At 41.1% G+C, this 22016-nt stretch overlaps 1 protein-coding gene and 1 pseudogene across 1 annotated transcript in view; both read left to right on the forward strand.

Annotated features, from left to right (window-relative positions):
- Positions 1-22016, forward strand: part of Trpc5 (transient receptor potential cation channel subfamily C member 5) — a 260467-nt gene that overhangs the window by 185103 nt on the left and 53348 nt on the right. The window contains exons 4-5 of the mRNA XM_015991865.3: positions 17840-18176; positions 20226-20365. Of these exons, the coding sequence (XP_015847351.2) occupies positions 17840-18176; positions 20226-20365 (477 nt within the window). The remainder of the gene's footprint in view (positions 1-17839; positions 18177-20225; positions 20366-22016) is intronic.
- LOC121825778 (small ribosomal subunit protein eS24 pseudogene) lies at positions 15666-16101 on the forward strand (annotated as a pseudogene).

Raw genomic sequence — 22016 nt, forward strand, 5'->3', positions numbered from 1 at the left:
AGTTTTCATGCATTGTTTTTGTTGATTGGTTTGTCCCCTCACCTCCCCCAAGCCTTTGTTCCTCTCCTGCTGATTTCTTTCCTCCCTCAACTGCCCCTCTCCTGTTCTCATATATTCTATTACCCGTTTGTTCTCTGTCTAGGTAGGCATTCCTCAAACTCCAGCCTACTGCTTGTTTTTCCATTTATGCTTTCCTCTTACTTTATTCATTCCTTTGCACTGCTTTTCATTTCACAAAGGATCTGAGGTAGTTACAATGTCATATTACACGTCTTCCCATAATTATGGTACCCAGATCTGGGGTGTCAACTACCATCTCTATGCAAGCAACTCTCAAACTGCCTCTCCAGACTCTGTTGTCCCCTCTACCCACACACCACATCTACATGCCCGACCACCTGATGGGCACTGTATGGAGACATCTCAAATTCAACATGTACTCAGCTTATATGACCAGCTCATCCTGTTTTTCCCAGATTATCCCAAGTTTTAGAGCTGAAATACCAATGTTCAGGACAGTAGATCATCATAACTAAAATGAACTTATCCATATCAGTCTGAAACTCAGCCTCCCAAATCTCCAGATTCCCCTGTATCATTTACTAACAGAGGTATCATCTTTATGAATAAACTTCCACTCTTCATCTTCGACTTCCCAATATTGCATTGCCATCCCTTCTTTTGAGCCCCGGTTGTCACCTGGATAGTCAAAAGGAACTTCTACTCAGTTCTCCTGCCTCCAGGTGCTTCATCACCTTACTCTCACTTGTTTGGCCAACCTATTTTCCAGGCTCTAAAGAGTGAGCCTTCTGATACACTAATCTGATCCTGCTCCATTGCTGACCACCATTTCATTAATATGGGGGTCATGTAGATGGAACCCCAAGAACAGCATTAAAGTAAGTTTCTAAAGGCTTTGAGCACAATGACTTCGTGGCATGCTAATTAAGAAATATCATTACAACTGACTTAATGTACCAAATAAATTATCTGGGCTGTAAGCAAAATGGGAGGGAGGATACAATACCTCGAAGAAGCCAGGAATTTTGAGTTTGTCAGGTCCAGCTGCCCGTTTTCTTATTTCATCTTCAGAATCATAGAGGACAACCTCAGTCAAGCCAAGGAACTCCAGGTGGTGCAGAGCAGTTGTATATACACCTCTGATATTCATCTGAAACAAATTCAACTCAATGTTACATCCTGCAGAACAAAGCTAACTTCAGAGAAAATTCACTCACTCCCTTTGGCTGCTTGGTCTTAACTCTCTTGTAGCCTTACTTGCCAAGAATTCCTGTTGCAAGCCCATAGGCTTTCCATACAAGAGCATCAGGAAAGCCAAGAATTTACTTGAGGGTCATTGTTATCTCTTACAGGAAGTACGTATCCCATTTGGATATAGGAGAGCTCCAAATAGAATATAAAAAGCAAACTATCTCTTCTCAGACACTGGCAATAATTGAGTTGTTCGTGAAGTAGCTCATCTTGAAATTAGAAGGCTGACTTCCACAGAGACACGAGAAAAGGATTGTTAGCAGCATCGCTGCCACCCAAAGATGTGCCTCTATAGCAGCGGGGATTTTCATCATGCTCATTCCATCTAAACAATTAAGAGGCACACCCCGCCCCACAGAAGGCTCCCCTATCCAGTGTCCTGCCATTTTTTCCCCTCTTGGTATTTTTTCTTTTTCTCACTTTTTCTGTCATTTAATCAAATTACTCTCTTTATTTCAGAAAGACCTTACTTCTCAAACTTATTATCTCTTTATTTTAGGTAACCCCCTGACAGACAGAAACCCACCTAAACACACATCACAAATAACCATGCGCCCCTTCGATGTTTGTTTGGGTACAGGGCATCAAGCCCCCCCAGCCTTCTTGCACACCCGTGCTCCACCACTCAGTTACCCTCCTAGCCCTCTTTATTATTATTTAATACCAGTAAAGCTCTTCTAAACAGGAGGGGGATAGAAGGCATCTCAGCCTAAAGAAATTTGGAGTCTCATTAGGGAAACCAACCAAGCACAACTAGGAACAAAAATAACCCACTCATTTGTTCTCTGCAGTTGCTACAGGAACTTAGAGAACGCAGCCATCAGCATACACTGGAATGTTTCTGAAATGTTCACATCTTTCAAGATGGAGTCAGAGTCCATTCATGTGCCACACAAGGACTGAAGAATAAAGACAATGATGAACTTGGAGCTGAAGAGTCTGTCCTCCCATATATACCACACCTCCAGCCTATATCTCTCAGGCTCAAAGCATTCAAAAGCTTGGTCCACAGTAGGACTCCTGCTGATAATTCCCTACCCAGACCAAACTCCCATTGACTCCCCCGCTCTTACACTTCTACTTCTAACTGTAAATAAACTTCAGTCTTTTCCTCAGCAACTCACATCCCTAGAAAAGCAAACAGTAACAAGAAAAGGACAAATCCAGATAACTGGTATTCAAGTGAACACTCATTATGTGCCAGGGACAGAACTATATTCTAACTGTCCTCATTGCTACTGAAAATACTTTAACTGTCAATTTGAAAGAATGTACTATGTGCCAGGCAACCAGGCAGGATCTTAGGAACTTTCATATGTAGACTCTCATACAGCAACTCAGAGACAATTATACAAATAAACTGAGACATGAAAATGTAAAAGAATTTGTCAAGCACATACTGTTAAGAAGGGGCAAAACCCGAATTTAACTTCAGGTCTGTCTCACTCAGAGCCTACACACTAGAGACTGTGTAGTATAGTGGTTATCGCATGACCAGAAAACAAGTATATTTTTGATGTTGTAGGCCACATTTTCTCTTGTGATCCTCACCTCTGCCACCCTAATACAAAAGAAACCTTAGGTATAATGTAATGAAATGGGCATGGATTTACTTCTGCAAACTTTACTTTTAAAAAGAAGTAATCATAACAGGCTGGATTTGGTCCATAGGCTCTTATATTCAAATGACCCCTAAGTTAGAGTAGTAATGATGTGATGAGGCCAATTTTGGTTTCAAGACTCGGTTCTCAGCACTTAGACAAGCCACGTGTTTCTGTCACAATTTCTTCATTAGTACAACTAAAATAATGTGTCCTCTTGGAGTCATCATTGGGAGAATTAGGAATGAAAGGAGTGAATAATTGTAAAGCACCTGGCCCATGGTCAAGTTCTCAGTAATTCACTACTACTGAGGCTGGAGAATTAAGTGATTGGTAGAGCATTAGCCTAGCATTCAAGAATTCATCAGCCCTGAAGGGAAAAAGGAAAGGAGGGAGGAGGAAGCCAACCACAAGGTTGGTCCCTAAAAGGAAGAAAAAAGGCACAGATTAGGATACTTTGTTTTAAAAAAAAAATCAAGCCACCAAGGACCTCATGGTCCCCATACTCAGCAGAAATGATCACTCCCATGGAATTCCAGATAATTGGATCCTCTTTTCAGCTGCAGAGACAATGGGCTCAGCTGAGTTTACCTCTCTGCTTCAACCGTTAGAAAGTTTCCTGTCTTCCTTGGAGTGCTGTCCCTCCCCTGGAATCCCATCCTGGGAGGCAGGAGTCTGATTGTTGCAATGTTAGGACTCTGCTTCGGGAATTAGATTCTGGCCGCATGAGTCATGATGACTGTGTCCCAATTAGGATACTATTGGTTTTCGGTGATGTAGGTTCTTAATAAAGGTTGCTTGCTTAAGTGAACTGTTTTTGGTATAGTGTAGACAGAAAGCAGACAGGAAGGTTATTTTTTTCCAGTGCTGAGGACTGGAATCAAGGCATTGTGCATACTACTACTCCTCAGCCACATCTTCAAACTGGAAAGTGGCTTCTTAGACATCTCCAAACTGGAAAGTGGCTTCTTAGAAGCCTTCCAAGCATTAAAAATCTCTCCTATCTGAATCTACAGTAACAACTGAACCAAGCTCATAGGAACTCACAAACTTTAGACTGACAGCTGTGGAGCCTGCATACGGGAGACAGTTGTGTAGCTTGATCTGTTTGTGGAACCCCTGGCAGTGGGAGCAGAATCTATCCCTGGTGCATAAGCTGGCTTTCTGGAGCCCATTACCTATGGTGGGACACCTTGCTCAGCCTTGATGCAGGGGGGAGGGGCTTGGACCTGCCTCAACTGAATGTACCAGGCTTTGCTGACTCCCCATGGGAGGCCTTCCCTTTTCAGAGGAGGGCAAGGAGGGTGGATTGGAGGTGGTAAGGCTAAGGGGGAGTAGGAGGAGGGAAGAGAGGGGCATCTGTGGTTGGTATGTGAAATTAATAAAAATTTTCTTAAATTAAAAAAAAAAATCCCTCCTATCTGTAGCAGAGAAGGAGACTGTGACTGACTGAAACGGTGGAGAAGTGAGTGGGATGGCTGGGAGGACAAAAGAGCCAAGGTCCTGCTGTTCCTGGGTTGCACTAAACACACAGGAGCCACAGTCCACTGCTGTCTTACGAGTCTGAACAGATGACCCCGTCCACCCTGCAAGTTGTTTGTTTGCTTAAGCAGGGAATACTTAGAGTTGTTAAGGAAAAGCGAGGGGAAAGAAAACTCCTAAGAGAAAGAAGGGTTCCAAGAGACAGATGGCCTCTAGTTTTTACTTTGAGTGAAAAACCTACTCATGCAGTCCTTCATCCCAGCTTGAAAAGCAGCCCTGAGATACCTCAGCTTCTCAAGCCATCTTTTCTGCCGGCCTGATTTCCCAGTCTCTCACAACAAAAATTTCTCTCTGTTAGCTACCAAGTTACCCGCCGTCCTCTATGATGCATCTTGCATAACAATCCAGCTTTCCATTCCAGAATTCAATTATTAGAGGGCTTTCATAGGATCTGACTACAATAAGGAGTGTGCTGACTCCAATTGGATGTACTTTTCCAGTACAATAGCACTCGCGTACCTCGCCATCTTTTTCTCTCTTTTGCCATCCCCACAAAACTCCTTTCCAGAATTCAAAGCCGATAATTAGCATAACAGGACACATCCACAGAATGTACAGAGGGACTGATAATGGAAGCAAACATAGTGCATACAAATTATGTCTAAGCATGACTTGGTTAAATCATACATCTCATCACCTCAATGCTATATATCTATATATGTATATATAGGAAGCAAAAATCCTCCATCTATTTCACAGCAACAATAATGATGAAAATAACTACCCTGTATTGAGTGAAAGGCTCATTTAATCCTCGTAATAATCCACAATTAAAAAAAATGCTTGTTTCTTACTTGCCTGGCAATTGAATTAACTCTCTTAATCCTCGTAATGACACTAAGATATGGGTGGCTTTATAATCCTCATTTTGCAGATAGGGAAACTGAAGGCCAGAAACAGTAAGTAAATTGCCCCAGGTCATTCTGCAAAGAGGCTATCATTTGAACACCAGGTCTTTCCATCTGATTATAAAGTAAAGACTATGGCCATAACTTTGCAACAGTATCATTAGAAGAATGCTTTAGGCCAGCATCTTGTATTATTCTGTAAGTGAGCAAAGATGCATCCATCTGTCCGACGCTGAGAGCATTGTAAAGTACTTCCCACCCATAATCTATATGACTGTCATAACAGTCCTGTAAGGAAGGCAACACCATTACATAGAAAAAGACTCAAACCCAAAGACTTGGTTTTGAGTTCTACTACAAATCAGAGATCAAGTCAGACTAAAAGTTCATTATAGATGCCCCTCCACTTAGGACAGGTTGTCCTGATAAATCCATGGCCAGTTCAAAGTGTAGGTCAAAGCTACATTTACTTACTGCAGCTAACCTGTAGACCATCCCAGCTTAGCAACATCACTTGCAGTTGTGACCATGGGACTAACTGACAGCTGTGGTTCCACTACTCTTCAGCATCATAAAAGTTTCAGACCACATAGGGAATGCTCCAGAAAGACAGAATTTTCAAATTCACAATATGCTTCCCATTGAATGTGTACAGCCTTCACACTATCCTACAGGTAAAAATTCATAAATTAGACATGAAGTTTTGTAGAGTTTTTGTTGATACGAGGCCTCAGTCCGTAGGCCAGGCTAACCTCAAACTCATAAGTAGCCCAGGCTGGCCTTGAACTCCTGGCAATCTTCCTGCCTCAATCTCCTGAGTGCTGGAATTATAGAGTAGACCATCACACCTGGCTTGGAAAGTTGTAAATTGAGGTCTATCAATACATTTATTAAAGATCATTATTTTTCAGTCATCTGAAATTTGTATTTAACTGGACATCCTGATGTGCATATGTTAAGCTTGGCAAATGTAATGATGAGTGCTGCCTTACCACTGGGAATTACCTGACCTATGGTACAAACAACATGTTATTGTTCTAAAAGTTAACAATCTTTGGAGTTCTAAAACGCATCTGGTCCTGGGGGAGAGGCAGAAATGGGACTGAACTGGGGCTTCTCAGCACTAGACGCCCTTGTATCCTCCCAGCATTGGGCTTGGTGCTACAGTCCTCAAAGAACAGCCAGCTGTCTAAGACATGCCACCAGGATCGGTTATGACTTTGGTTCTCATCAATTCCCAGCTCCCTGCTGGGTCTGTGGTATTAGCTTGACCGCTGGTTTACAGTTCTCTGCTTTGGTATGTTTATTCTTCAAAGGATTTCTCCTTCCAGCTTCCCGACTTAAGCCAGTAGGGTTGCAGTTCCCAGGTGCCCCTGACCCTGACCATGTGCCCTATATGAATTCTTGCATGGCTTTACTCAACTGTGAGGCTCTCCTCTTCCCTGGCTTTCATATACTGTCACCCGCTCCCTCCCTGCTGAGAAACTTTCCAATACAGGCTCCCCTTTCATTTCAGAAGGCCCTTTCAGAGAAGGAATTTCCTCCCACCACCCCCTGCTTGCCATCTCATGTCTAGCAGAAACCATGTATAGGATGTAATCCAGCTGTTACAATTCCTTTCGAAGTCCATCTATCATACCCCACACAAGAGAATTAGAGTATCTGGAAGAGAATGCCATTGAGCGAATACTGACCACTGTGCGTAATTATTTTCAAACAAAAATATATACTTAAAAATATGTTTGGATATAGTTTTCAGCTTCCAGCCCCACTTTCTTCCATTAGTGGGGTTCAGGTCTAGGTTGACATGGGAAGTGTATTTTCCTATTGATGTCTCTTATGAGCCTGTATCTGTTTTTCCCTTTAAACTAGCAGCCCAGATCCAGGATCAACTCTGCAAGCGAATGGCAACAGCACAGCCAGCTTTGTACAAAATAGCTCAGCAATGCTGAGATAAGAAGGCAAGCTCACTGCTGTGGTTAAAGGAAGTTCTAGAGTAGTGGTTCTCAACCTGGGGGTTATGACCCCTGAGCAAAAAAAGACCCTTTCCCAGGGGGTAGCCTAAAACCATTGGAAAACACACATATTTATGTTACGATTCATAACAGTAGCAAAAATACAGTTATGATATAGTAGCAAAAGAATTTTATGGTTGGGGGTCACCACAACATGAAGAACTGTATTCAAGGGTCACAGGATTAGGAAGGTTGAGAACAACTGCCCTAGAGTGTATTTCTCAATTTGCATTGTCATTGATTGCCTTCCGGAGCACAGCTTGGTTGGGAGCCACAAAGCAAACAAAAGTCATTGCATCTTGGATCATTTCCACTGGGCCAGTTTTCAAACACCCCCATTGTTCATAAACTGTCTTTTGCAGAGCTGATCTCTGATACAGTGAAAGCCTGGCCCATTTTAGTATGTAGCCAATTACTGAAAAAAAAGAGGTTACTCTTCTTGTTTGTTTGTTTGTTTGTTTTGTTTTAAGAGACAGGGTTTCTCTGTGTAGCTCTGGCTGTCCTGGAACTTGCTCTGTAGACCAGGCTGGCCTCAATCTCAGAGATCTGCCTGCTTCTGCCTCCTGAGTGCTGAGATTAAAGGTGTGCACCATCACTGCCTAGCTGACCTTCATCTCCCCCCCCACCCCCCGGAGAAGAGGATCACTAAGTCTCCCCTCTCAAATATTACTATTTTCAAAGTAAAGAAAGAAATATTTGTATCTGCTACAAAGTTCATTTGTTTTATAAGCATTCAAAGACAATTCACCACAGTAACTTCAGAGAACAGGGAGCTCTGTTTAGCCACTGATCCTCCTTGGAGACCCAAACCCTCGGGTGCTCAAGTCTCCTACAAAAAGTTCTCCATTCTTTGCATGATATCATATATACTTTAAGTCATCCTCAGTTTGCTAAACATACTGAATACAATGTAAGTGCTACTTAAAGTTGTTAGGCCCAATTGTTTAGGGAATAACAAGAGAAAAAAGTTTATCGATGAATCAAGGAATACCAACTGCACTACTTCACAAACTTCTGGCTGTTCAGCACCTCTCAAAGAACCCTTCCTTCCGGTCTCTTCTATTGCATTTTATGTTCATCACCAATGATTTAAAGTCATTTGAAAATAACCAGTGAGATGGTTCAACGTGAGGCTAACATTTTTTATCCAGATAGAGGTTTGGTCCTTCCTTCCTTTCTCCTTTCTTCCTTCCTTCCTTTCTTCTTCCTTCCTTCCTTCCTTCCTTCCTTTCTTCCTTCCTTTCTTCTTTCTTCCTTCCTTCCTTCTTTCTTCTTTGCTTTCTTACAGGCTCTGTGACAGGCAGGCCACAGGATGGACTGAGGACTTACTGTCTATTCCTGACAGAGCCCATGCAAGCTCCATGCCTGCTGACTTGTTCTGTCTCACCACCTGGCTCACCTCTCAAGAGCCCACTGAGGCCAGGTCCTCTGCTCTACTAGGAAATTCCCCCCACTTTCCGTGGCCTCTTCGGACGGTGGAAACTGAATACTCAGAGAAGTCTGTCCCTAACTCTTTCTTCTTCAACCAGCACTTGCTACAGTGCGGTGCACAGTAGGCACTGACATGTTAGTTATGGCTATTATTATTATTATTTCACCTCTCTGGACCTCAGTTACCTTCTCTGTAACTGGCTGTTAAAATAGTACCAACTTCCTAGGTATATAATAGTAGCTTTGCCTCCACTTCCAATGGGCTTCCATGCTCGTGAGTCTGCTGTAGACTGCAAATACCTTGTATTTGGAACCTCTGTACACCCTAGTTTAGCAACCTCATCCACTGTAGAGAATCATTGTTTCCCTTCATGCTACTGTCACTGCCCATTAGCACCAAAGGGAATCAGATAGCATATGCCTAGCCCAAGAAAAAGTTCAGATTTGTAGTTCCTTTTATTCATTCTTTTATTTATTTTGGTTCTTGGAGGAAATGTCTCACTCTTTGGTCCTAACTGGCATGGAAGTCACTAATCCAGTGCTTCTCAACCTTCCTAATGCTGCAACCCTTTAATACAGTTCATCATGTGGTGACCCCCAACCATAACATTATGTTCGTTGCTACTTCATAGCTGTAATTTTGCTACTGTTATGAATCATGATGTAAATATCTGATATGCAGGACATCTGACATGCCATCCCTGTGAAAGGGTTGTTTGACTTCCCAAAAGGGGGTCACGACCCACAGGCTGAGAACTGGCTTCACTAATATACCTGAGACTGGCCTCAAATGCACAGCGACAAACTTTTAAATTTGAAGTACAATTTATACTGAGTGCATATTGCTTTTGTAGCATGAGAAGTCCAAGCATCATGAATCAGGGACCATCTGCCCATATAAAGAGCTTTTAAAAGTACCCAAAGCACAGGAAACGCTGTGCATATTTTGTCTCTGACTATTATGACTACTGATAGAGAAATGCCTTGAGGGACTACAGAATTGAGATGAAAAGAGAAATGGTGTCTGCATCTTGGAGGACTTGGCAGGGGCATGTGCTTTATGAGTTATGTGCTTGAGTGGCCAAGGGGAAAAGCCTTCTGATCATTTGTGTCGGAATTTTAACAGGGAGAAGAGGGGGGAAACTGCCTCACATTGTCAAGTGCCATAAGTGCCACAAAGCATGCTGAGATTTGAAATGGCACATGTGACAGTGTTCCTTCCCTCAGCAGCTTACCAGTCAGATAGAAAGACCAAGTCACAGAACAAGGACAGCATGGAGACCAGCGGGAAGAAGCGAAGTGATCTGGGCTTAAGGAGGAATGTGGCTGGAGAAATCAAGGAAGGCTTCCAGAAGGAAGTGCCATACTCTAATTTCATGATTTTCTCCAGCCCTTCCTTGGGACTTGGGTGCCTGCTGATTTTTCCTGCTTTGGAATATCCTATGCTGTTTCCTTTTCATACTGCATAAATCTTCCCCTTTCTAATGAATGTACTAAGTTCCCATGACAAAGCTGTGAGATTTTCCCAAAGCCATTATATGGATCCACACTAACGAGTGTCTTTCATTTTAGCCCTTTCTCTTATAAAATGGTAATATGAGATAAAATATGCAAGAGCTTTTCTCTAACCTTTACTTGGCAAAATAATCCTTGAATTTGGAGAGGGGAGTGGCCTTAATGATCTATAAGAGCCAGCCATCTGGGGATCTAGACTGTCTACCCTCTGTGTGGCTTCTGCAAGCATCTTAGCACACAGGTGTTTGCCCTGTTAATAGTCTTCTAGTAATATGGCTCTTGCAGGCTGGAAATCACCCCAAGTCTCCCAGGTCATGCTCCTCCCACAAGCACTAGTCAGCAGTGGGCTGGAGTGGGTTTAAATACTTGTTGAGAGTCCCGTATGCACCTCTTGCAATAAGCAAATCAAATTCTGTTGAGCCATGGGGTCAGCGGGTAAATGTGCCATTAAAGCCAACTGACTATTTAGACAGCTGTAGAAACAAAAGTCAGAGACGAGAGGCTTGGTAAGGGGCTAGGGAGATGGTTCTCCCTTCATAAATGAAGTTGGAATTCTGCTAAGAAGAAAGTGAGGAAACTTCCCAGTTGTCTGAGCAAGGGATGAACTCTTGCCAATCCAATTTTGCATCTTTCCTGCCAAGGAGTACCCCTGCAAAAGGCAAAAAGTAATCACATCACTCCACTTAGAGCAGCAGTTCTCAACCTGGTGATAGTGATCCCTTTGTGGGTTAAAGGACCCTTTCCCAGGAGTCGTCTAAAATGATCAGCAAACCCAGATATTTACATTCCAATTCATAACAGTAGCAAAATCACAATTATGAAGTAGCAATGAAAACAATGTTAGGGTTGGGGTCACACAGCAGGAGGAACTGTATTCAAGGGTCGCAGCATCAGGAAGGTTGAGAAGCACTGGCTTAAACAGAGCCTAAGGGCTGCTGAGATGGCTCAGTTGTTGAAGCGCTCCCTAGTCATGTAAGCCTGACCACCTGGGATTGCTCTCCGGAGCCCATGTAAAGGTGAAAGGAGACACTGGCTGCACAAGTATGCTAGTAAAATTAAATTTTAAAAAGAAGGAAGGAAGCAAGCAAGCAAGCAAACTTAAGCCAGGCATGATGGTTCACAACTGTAATCCCAGCATGGGAGAAGCAGAGGCAGGAAAGTCACCGTGGTGAGTTCCAGCTGGCTTGAGCTCCATAGTGAGACCCTGTCTCAGAAAGGTAATTGAACAAGAGGAGCTTACTGTCAAAGGGGGAAAGCCAAGACTTTCTAAGAGTTCTGTGGTAGTATATCAGACACATGTATAATAAATTGCAGCCATTGCCTAACATTGTTGGGGAACGAGGCATTCCAAAGGGGCAGGAGGACAATGGCAGTGAAGGCCAAAAATATTTGTGTTGAAAAGATGTGCACTGTTTGGAAAGATGGACGGTATGCAAATCTGGCACCAAGCGAAGTGAGGTGACTCAGCTCTTTGGTACCTTTTCTATGTCCTTAGGTAGGCCCCTCTGTTTTCACCTTTCCTACAAGCGACTCAGAGGCCTGATCATTTCTGGGCTTTACTGGCAGGCGGGTCCCTTAACTGGCTAATATAATATGCTAACTGGAAATGTTTGACACTATTTAAATGCCTCATATACGATCACTATCTATACTATCTATATACGTCAGTAAAACGTTGATGCTTCTCCCACAGCAGTAAGTGATGTGGGCATTTCAATCAGTGTGACAAAGTCTGCAAGCAAGATGTGAAGAAACACATCTTTCTGTGTTTCTCAGACCATACTACCCATTCATTGATTGTCAGAGGACACAGTATTTGTGAGCTTAGCTCAGGAAGTCACCCAGACTAGCTATCTATTTGTTCTGGCTCTACCACCTAGCAACAAATGTCTCTTAGCACCATTGGCATCATCTGTAAAATGAGTGTGATATCAATATCTGCTGTTCCCGTGAGCTGATGTGTGTGACAAATCTCAGTATCTTGCACCTTATGAGAGCTGGGCATTTGGTAATACCCCTATTCTAAGAGTTGTTCCTAGTTGTGATTCCTAGGAGAAGTATCTTAGCTACCTAGCATAGCTTCCTTCATAGTCTAAGGAATAACGACTTTGGAAAGAGGGTTCTATGATGGGTCTGGCAACACAGATATTTACTCAATCATTTATTTTTTTTCTAAAAAGTGTATTCTTAAGCTCACAGCAGCTGTGGTTGCCTGTGTAAGATGTGCACAAAATCAAACCAGTGAACATTCCAGCATAAACTGCGGAAGGATTCATATGGCCCCACCCCTAGCTGAGGAGCTGTTGGCAATTGGGGAGGGGAGAGTCAGTTTTCGTCAGCAGTTTGGCTCCTGATGAGTTACCCATGCTCCGATGGTAATGTGGGGGACCTCAAACCCATGGACATTCATGTAGCACTAACTGGACTCTGAGTAATTTAAAAGAAAGAGAAAAAACAAAAGAACATGAAGTGGGAGGAGAATTTGTGTGGGGAAGGGGAGTAGAGAACACATAAAAACAAAATACATTGTGTATGTGTATGAAATTGTCAAACAAAAATGAGAATATTTTAAAATACATATTTAGCATCATCCTTATGTCAGGCATTTTGCAAAATATCAGGAATCTAATGAAGAATAAAACGTGTTCTAAATCCCACAAGCTATCCAGAAGCTCCTGTGTTCCTTAAACTTCATTCTGCTTAGAATTATTGGGGTTTATTTCTTTTGATGTTCCCAAGCAGAAGCCATGGGAATGAACTGTGCCATTTCCCCAATTCTCACACATGACAAGTTAAAAAGTTCTAAAACACTTTCAAAATGACAGAGTCCGGACTTCTGAAAATCCACTCTTACAAAATAGCACCAAGACCTGGAGAATTTCCTTAAAATCGACTTTTTTTTCAAAACTCTAGAGATGAGCCAAAAGTGTCCAACAATCAGAGATGAATTTATCCAAGTAAAGCCACTGACTATCAGGAAGACTAGCAAGTTTTGCAGCGTTTTAGCATGTCCTATTCCTAGCTCCCTTAGCCAGCCCACAGCAACACTGAAAGCCAAAAGCCCTGTTGCTACAGTATCTGTGAAAAGTCAGCACCTGGCATCCACTGGAGGGAGCAGAAGGATTGTAGATCACTCTAAATAAACCTATCCCTAGAGACCTGTCAGTATATGACTGTCAGGCAACTCTCTAAAAAGAAAAGTGTCAGTCACAGCCCTTGTCTTCCTAGGCCAACAGCCCTTTTCCAAGGGCATTTTGGAAAGCATAAGCAACAGTTGTTTAATAGCTAAGCTGCCTGAGGCAGACCATAATAGTTGGGGAAAATAATAAGATAAACAACAAAAGCAATCTGATCCCAACAATGTATAAAAAGGATCACACATCTAACCAAATGGAATGTATCCCAGGATTGTGAAAGTAATTCAACATAAAATCAATCGATGTAATGTAATAGTGAAGGGAAGAGTAAAACCCATAAGATCATGTTGATTGACACAGAAAAAGCACTTGATAAAATCTGACAATCTTCCATGATCAAAACATGTGAGAAGTGTAACTAGAAGAGAACCAGATAAAAGCTAACTATGGAAAAATATAAAAATATAAAAGGTTTTTTGCCCTAAGATGTAAATTAAGACGAATTGGTTCACTCTCACTACTTCAATTCATCACTTTACTAGAGATAATCATGAGTTCAGTTAGGTAAGAACAAACCAGCATCCAGTTCAGAAAGGAAGAATTAAAACTCTACTCACAGATGACATAATCTTGTATAGAAAAATCTTAAGGAATAAACAACAAAAACTATTAGTTCTAATAAATGAGATGGGTATGCCTGAAACATGCCAAGTCAGTAAACAATAACTGTGGGGGAGACATTGTTTTGAACCGAGCTCAGAAACTAGCCTTCTACAGACCAGACCAAAACAAAATAGCCACTGACTATTTACACTGACTGTCACATACTCAAACCAACACTTCAAGGATGAGCATTTTGGAAAACAGGAGATTCAGTCTGCCTGAGTCCACATTATACAGACGTTCTCACTACTTTGATACCACAAAAGGTAACTAGAAGTAACTTGATGTTAGCAATTAGCTATTTTCTCTTTTTGTTTTGTTTTGTTTTCTCCCTCCTTTGTGTAACTCATTGTTCTGTTATTGTCTACTGGGAGCCTTTCATTTTATTTTGTAGAATACAGATTGTCCCAATTTATGCATCATGACTAAAATCTCATCAGTGCTTTAACTAAATTTGTTAAAATTTTATCTCTTGATAGTTTCTATGCAGTATCACTAAAAAATCCAAAATTATATTTGAAAGAAAATAGCATCAAAATTAATAAAGTACTAACCAGTAGAATTAAAGAATTAAGTGTAAGCCCTGTAAACTCAAAACTATAAGACATTATTGGAAGAAAATAACAACCAAATAAATGGAAAGATATTCCATACTGATTAACTTAAAATTTTAGTAAAGTTCAAAATTATACAACTAATAAATAGCAGAGCCAGGAGTTGAACCAATATAGTTTATAGAATACTATCATATTAAACTACTGTTATCTGTACTTTACACTCATCTCTGGGCTTTAATGACAGGATGGTCCCTTAACTGGCTAATACAATATGCTAACTGGAAACTGTTAACAGTATTTACATAGCTTCATATACTCCACTTCCTAAATATGTGAGTAAAACTTGAATGCTTCTCCCACAGCAGTCAGTGATATGGGCATTTCAATCAGTGTGGCAAGGTCTACAAGCAAGATGCTAAGAAATCCAGTTTTCTGTTTTTCAGACCCAAGGATTGTCAGAGAACACAGTCTTTGTGAGCTTAGCCCATAAAGTCAGCCAGACTAGGGTACCAGTTCTGGTTCTACCCTCTACCAACAAATGTACCTTGGTGTCATTGAAATCGTCTGTTATGGAAACATGCAAATATGCATGCCTGTGTGTACATACACATACTTATACTGCTATGTTTCTCCTTTGCCCTTAATACTAGTCTGGATTATTTTATGATGTCTCAAGTTAGATAATTTTATATGCTTTTAACCCTTTCCTACCCCTAGTCTCATCTCTTGTCATTTACAGCCCCATAGTACAAGCTGCAGCCACACCAAGACTGCTCCCAAGATGAACCATGTTCTTCTTCACTCTATCTATGCCTTTAGTTATGCCATCCTCTTTGCTTGTGTTGTTTACTGCCATCCCCTCTCTTCTCCTGCATCTAGCCATCATCTACACATCCTTTAATACTCCACTCAGGTATTTCCCCACCCAGGAAGCTCATTTGTGTTCCCTTTAATGCCTTGTTCACACCTTTTCCAGTTCCTGTACTGCACAGTTGTAAAATTGTCTTGGGGGCAGGGTCCTTCCTTGCACATCTATATTGTTGTCCATCAGAAAGTCCTTGGCTACTTGAGGATAGCCACCATCATGAATGACACCATAATTGTCAAGACCAGGAAATCCATGACCAACCATCTACCTCAGAAGAAGCAAATGGTTATCTATGCCCTTCACTCTGAGAAAGCAACAGCACTGAGGACAGAAATTTGACTACAGTTAGACAAAATACATAAGGCCATACCAGATGCCATTGCTACATTTGGATTCCGAACCCATTATGGTGACGGCAAGACAACTGGCTTTGGCTCGATTGATTCCTTTAATTGTGCAAGTAGAATATGCCCAAATGCAGACTTGTAAGACATGGTCTATTTAAGAAGATAAAACCTGAAAGGAACACAAGATCATATTGAAAAAGGTCGTGGGTGGGGTGCTTGCAAAGGCCAACATCAGAGCTAGCAAAAAGCAAGATGACGAAGGAGTCTGGGGTGATTTAATCTGCTATGATGAGGCACATTTCTAAGGAGAAGACTAGTAAACTGTAAAAAGACATCCCACTCTTTTCATGCATCTGTGTTCCTCACTAGACTAAAAACCCTCAGTGGGTTTTTTCCATTGCATCTGAAGCTCTAGCTTTACCTTTCAGCTTTCCTCTATCTTCTTGGACTTCTTTGGAATAGTCTATGATGCCTAGATAAGTAAAAGTGATCTATATGATTTCATATATGAATTTGTGGAAAGGATTTCTGAGTACATAATAGAAATTATGAACCTATTTGGGTGAAATGAGGTCAGAGGATAAAAATATTTTGGAAATGAGAAAGCATTTGGTATATTTTGTGTGTGTGAGTGTTTGCCTTTGTGTATGCATGTGTGCCTGGTGCCCATAGAGGTGAGAAGAGGACATTGGATCCCCTGGAACCGGAGTGTTACAAATGGTTGTGAGCCGCCATGTTAATGCTTGGAACTGAACCCAGGTCCTCAGCAAGAGTAACAAGTCCTCTGAACAGGTGTTTAACTGAGCCATCTCTTCAGTCATAGAGATTATTTTTCATAGTTTCATAGTTTTCATATACTTTAAACCTGAAACATATGCTGGCTTAAACACAATAGCATTTTCTCATACATGTAATGTTTCAATATACGTATTCTTGGTAAGCAGGATAGTTCTCTTCCTTATGGATATTGAGGGACATGGCTCACAAAAGACCCCAAAATGGAGTAAAGCCACAGAGGAACACATGAAAAACTTCTTAGGACAATCCTTCAACTGTTGCACATCATTTCCACTCCCATTCCATTAATGAGAACTTAGTCACATGGCCAGGGATGCTGAGAAATGGTCTACCCATGTGCTCAAGGAGAAGAATGATTCAATTGAGAATTTCTGGTCGTTGTAAATGTAATAGTAAAGTTGGGATAGTTTGCCTTAGGTGTTGGGTAAACGATGGAACAGATTTCTGTCCTTTCTAACTAGTATGCTACATGGTGTAGCTATGTTAATCTGTCCCCCGGGAAGCTTGAGTAGTCAAATGTAGGCAGTATTTCAAATCATGGTTGACAGCTGAGCTCCCCATTGAGTCACTTACCAGGAAGTAGCAGCTGGAGGGTGACTTGCATTGCTGATTATTCCTTAATTATTAATCACTGACACTTTGTAAATTGCCTTAAGTCAAATCCCAGCTGGGTTAGTACACAATATTACAGTGTTGGCCCCCAAATATTTTCCTGTGTTATTTGTCTAGGCTAGAAAGGGTATTAAATAGATAGCAAAGTAGCAACATGATTTACTGCAAACCAGCCAAGTGATACTCAAAACAAAGTGGGAAAAAGGCAAAATCAAAAAGAGGACTAATTTCCATTTCAAACCGTAGCCACAGGCACGGTTTATTCACTGGCAGGTTGTGTTTCCCCAAACCAACTGTACACTTGATGGTGACCGCATGTAGGCAAAGGGAATGAGTAGAAGCAAATCAGTCTGAAATGAAAATCCCCATGATTCTCAGCTGAGAGGCATGTATATTCTCAGGAAAATTTAGAAAGCTGGTGTCCGGGCTTTATCCCTCCATACCTTCAGGAGCCTGTCCATCAGGAATGTATCTAGGAACCTAGATTTTTCAATATGCTTTTAATGATTCTCAGCCTCCTGTGTTGATTAGTTATATAGTCTCTTGATGGAGAAGACTGTGAGTAGAATTATTATGCACATTGACTTTTTCCTGGACATCTTAGGTGCTTAATGTGTTCTTTTCTTTTCCCAGTTTGTCGCTCAGCCAAACTGCCAACAATTGCTTGCCACCTTGTGGTATGATGGCTTCCCTGGATGGCGGAGAAAACACTGGGTAGTCAAGCTTCTGACCTGCATGACCATTGGCTTCCTGTTTCCTATGCTGTCTATAGCCTATCTGATCTCACCCAGAAGCAACCTTGGGCTGTTCATCAAGAAGCCCTTTATCAAGTTCATCTGCCATACAGCTTCCTATCTGACCTTCCTCTTCATGCTTCTCCTGGCTTCTCAGCATATTGTCAGGACAGACCTCCATGTACAAGGACCTCCCCCAACTGTTGTGGAATGGATGATACTGCCTTGGGTTCTAGGTGTGTAAAACAGAACAACAATAATGACTGGGCCGTCTTCTAGTTCTCCTTTAAAAAAAATACTGGGACATGTACTCAGAGTAGCTAGCTCTGAACTAGGACCCCTCCAGTAGGCCTTTTGTTGAGAATAATCTAAGAAATGTGGTTCCTTCTATCCTATGTTTGGATCACGCAGTTATGCATGGGCCACTGTAAACCAGGCATGCGCTCAGGGTTTGCATCTGCTCACATAACATCTTCTAGGATGGAAGGAAAAATGGCTGTTAGTTAGTTTAGGGGAGAAAGCTTTGTGTCAATCCACATAGGCTTCTGGTAAACCAGACAGGGCAAGCACTGAGCATTCTCTTTAAAGCACCCTTTCCCATAACCAGGAGGTACATGGATTCTGCTGATTTCTTGTGTTTGTGTCTACTTCATATAATCCTAGCACCTGTCCAGGTTCCAGGTTCTATTTGGATACGGATCGCACAGTCAGCAGAAAAAACTGAGAAATTGACACTGGCTATAGTAAAGTTGATCTACCTGTGGTCTCTTGGCATAATTAGAGGTCACTGGACTCTCCAATACACGCCATCTTCTAAGTATCACTCAAATTATGAACCCAAAGCTACTATTATGAGCATTACTTGGGATTTTATCAGAGACATCTTAAGTGCTACCTTAGGTCTGGAAGTTAACAACATTCCCTAAGTGGTTTGCATGTAAAGTCTGGGAAGGGACGGCCTTAACCAAAGCCACATATTTTAACTGAAACATCTCTGTCATCAGGCAAAAATCCACAAAAGCCCAATATAATAAGAGGAAAATAGAGAAAATAGTATCCTAATTAAATATGGGCCACAATGCCTACTTACATTTGGCAATTTGCTCCCTGCTCAGCTTATTCACCTCAAAACCCATGAAGAGCTTTTCTCCTTAGCACTCTGTGGAAAGTAAGGACAATGGAATAATACTGATGAAGTCAATTTATCACACTCCAAAATGGGAAAAATGTAGAATACAGTGCCTAAAATTTCAGTAGCTAAAATAAAATTTAAGACAAAATTGCAATAGCATCCAATTAAGAAGGAGGACAAAGTGGACAATAAGTATTTTAAAAAGGATTCATCATCCTCAGCCATCAGGGAAATGAAAATTAAAACTACTTTGAAATTTTCTCTCATCCTAGTCATAATTGCTATCATCAAGAAAGTACATGATGCCATGTACTGGCAAGGGTGTGGGAAAAGAAGAAGCCTCATTGGCTACTGGTAAGAGAATTAAGCAGGCAATGTGGAAATCAGTGTGGTAGTTTCTCATAAAACTATCCTATTCCTGGCTCAGGTACCCAAAGGACCCACTATCCTGCCATAGAGACACTTGCACCTCTATGTTTATTGCGGCACTATTGACAATAACAAGGAAACGGAACCAGCTTAGAAGGCCATCAACCAATGAATGGATAAGAAAACAGGGTACATACACACAATGGAAGTTTATTCAGTTGTAAAGAATAATAAAATTGTAAAACATACAGGAAAATGGGTGGATCCATAAAATATTATATTGAGTGAGGCTACCTAGAGTAAGAAAGATAAATATCTCATATTCTCTTATATGCAGATCCTTATTTTTAATACTCAGATAAATATGAGTGTGAATATGGTCATAGAAATAGAAAGAGGAGAGAGATTGAGGAAGAAGAAATAGAACATGTCACATGAAAGCAGAAAGGAGACTACCAGGAGTAGAAGGACAAAGGAGGAAAAAGAGAGGTGGGTGAGAAGAGGGGTTAGAAACAACAGAAGCAAACTCTGCTTTATGTTTCAAAGTGCCATAATGAACCCTAATACTTTGTATGTAAATTTTGAAAAGTAGAAGTGAAGAGTGCCCAGAAAAATGAAAAGCATACTAGGTTTGACAGATTAAAAATTGGGTGGTCAGGTAGCCAAGAAGAGAGAGGTAAGTGATCTCCATCTCCTAGAATCTCTTTATTCATTTGGGGGACTCCTGTTGTAATGTTCAATGCTGCCTTGATATAGTAACAAACTTATTGCCTCCATTCTTCAGGTTTCATTTGGGGGGAGATAAAGGAAATGTGGGATGGTGGATTCACTGAATACATCCATGACTGGTGGAACTTAATGGATTTCGCAATGAACTCCCTCTACCTGGCAACTATTTCCTTGAAGATTGTGGCCTATGTCAAGGTAAAATGGAATGTGTAGCATATTTCTTCCTCAATTATTTTGGATGGGTTATGCCAATAAACTTTTGAACTAGGAGCAGGAAAAGTTTATGGGAAAAATGAATGAGTGTTCCATCGATGTTAGAAAATACTACCTACAGAGATCCTTTCAATAGTCTGTAAGTAGTGTCTACTTAAGCAAAGCCAGTGGAGAATGGAACATTTTTTCAGATGAATCCCTATGCTTCTCAGACCTACATGGTAGCGGTGTCTTCACCCTTCAGCTCTGAAACATCAATAATGTTCTTTTGAAGAAGATGGTGCTCTGATGCAGTACAGAGTAGGGACAGGAAATTCACTAAATTCATTACCTCCACTTTAGTAAAATCGGTTCTTGTATATTTGATTAATATTTTCCCATGCCATATCCATTGTCTATAGAACAAAACTGTTTCCTCTCTGGAGTAGTTCTTCTGGTATAGGTAGCATCGGCGCTCCATTACCTTCTGAGTCATTGTTTCACAAAGCCAAACATCACCACTTCCTTCACTGTTCTTCATATGACAAGCAGCAGAACTCCAGACGCTGAGTGGCACATAGGGCTACAGTATCCTCTGCTTTCTTCGTTATTTCTTCTGTCAGGATAGCCATTCAATCATTTAAAACCCAAAGTTTTCAGTATCACTCAACCTATGTCTCTCCATTAATTAAGAAAATGTATACACTGTGCACACCCCCATCACTTTGATCCTTTCCCCATGTGCAAACACCTTAAATTATCCTGGAAATCATTTTAAAATGTGCACAATTTCCAATGTTTTAATGAGATCTATAAGTGGGTAGAGTCTGGTTCACTCATCCACAGACATACAACCCATGTAAGATGACCTTCCCAGGCCAAATAAGACAAGTGTGAAGGAAAGTTCCAGGCACCTCTTCACAGGCCCCTGTGTTTGGGGGGTAATCACAGGTCTGAGTTCAGGTCTGGTACTTAATAATAGAATGTGTGGCTGTGCTCCTTATACTCAGAGTTGAGTTTTTCCCCCCACTAGGAAAGGCTGACAATTCATTTCCCAAGATGTCTAGTCAGTCATGCTTTTGGTACTAAATTTCACTTTGAGGACTTTTAGAATGGGAATATGGCTGTCCCCCAAGTCTCCAACAACTTAGTTTATTTTTATATCCCTAATATGCATATTGCATAAATTGCAAGACCTTGAGAGTTATATAGAGCATGAATATTGAATGCATTCATGAAACATTTTTGAAAGGAGCCCAAGAGTATGCCTTATGTGTGTGGTGATCATGTAACACAAACTTACAACTTTCTTAGAAGAAAAGCCTGGTGAAGAAAATGTCTGACTCTGGCTAAACTGCCTGGGTTAACTCCATGGCACTTGGGTACTCTGCTAACTAAGTAACACAGTTTTCCTTTAAAATGCATTGTATGCATGTATAAAATTAAGAAAAATATTATATTCTTTAAATCTCCTCTAGCAGTAGAGAAACTGTAACTTATCAGTCTTAAAATTACTGGGTTTTGTTTAGCCAGGAAAGTTTAGAATACATGATGAAAACGAGTATTTCTATCGGGGGTATTAAAATGTGTCTACAGATACTTAACATCAGTTAATCACATGATCTTCCCAATTTCACTGGTGAGGCTTCCAAAG

Source organism: Peromyscus maniculatus, chromosome X (assembly GCF_049852395.1).
Source record: "Peromyscus maniculatus bairdii isolate BWxNUB_F1_BW_parent chromosome X, HU_Pman_BW_mat_3.1, whole genome shotgun sequence".
NCBI lineage: Eukaryota > Metazoa > Chordata > Mammalia > Rodentia > Cricetidae > Peromyscus > Peromyscus maniculatus.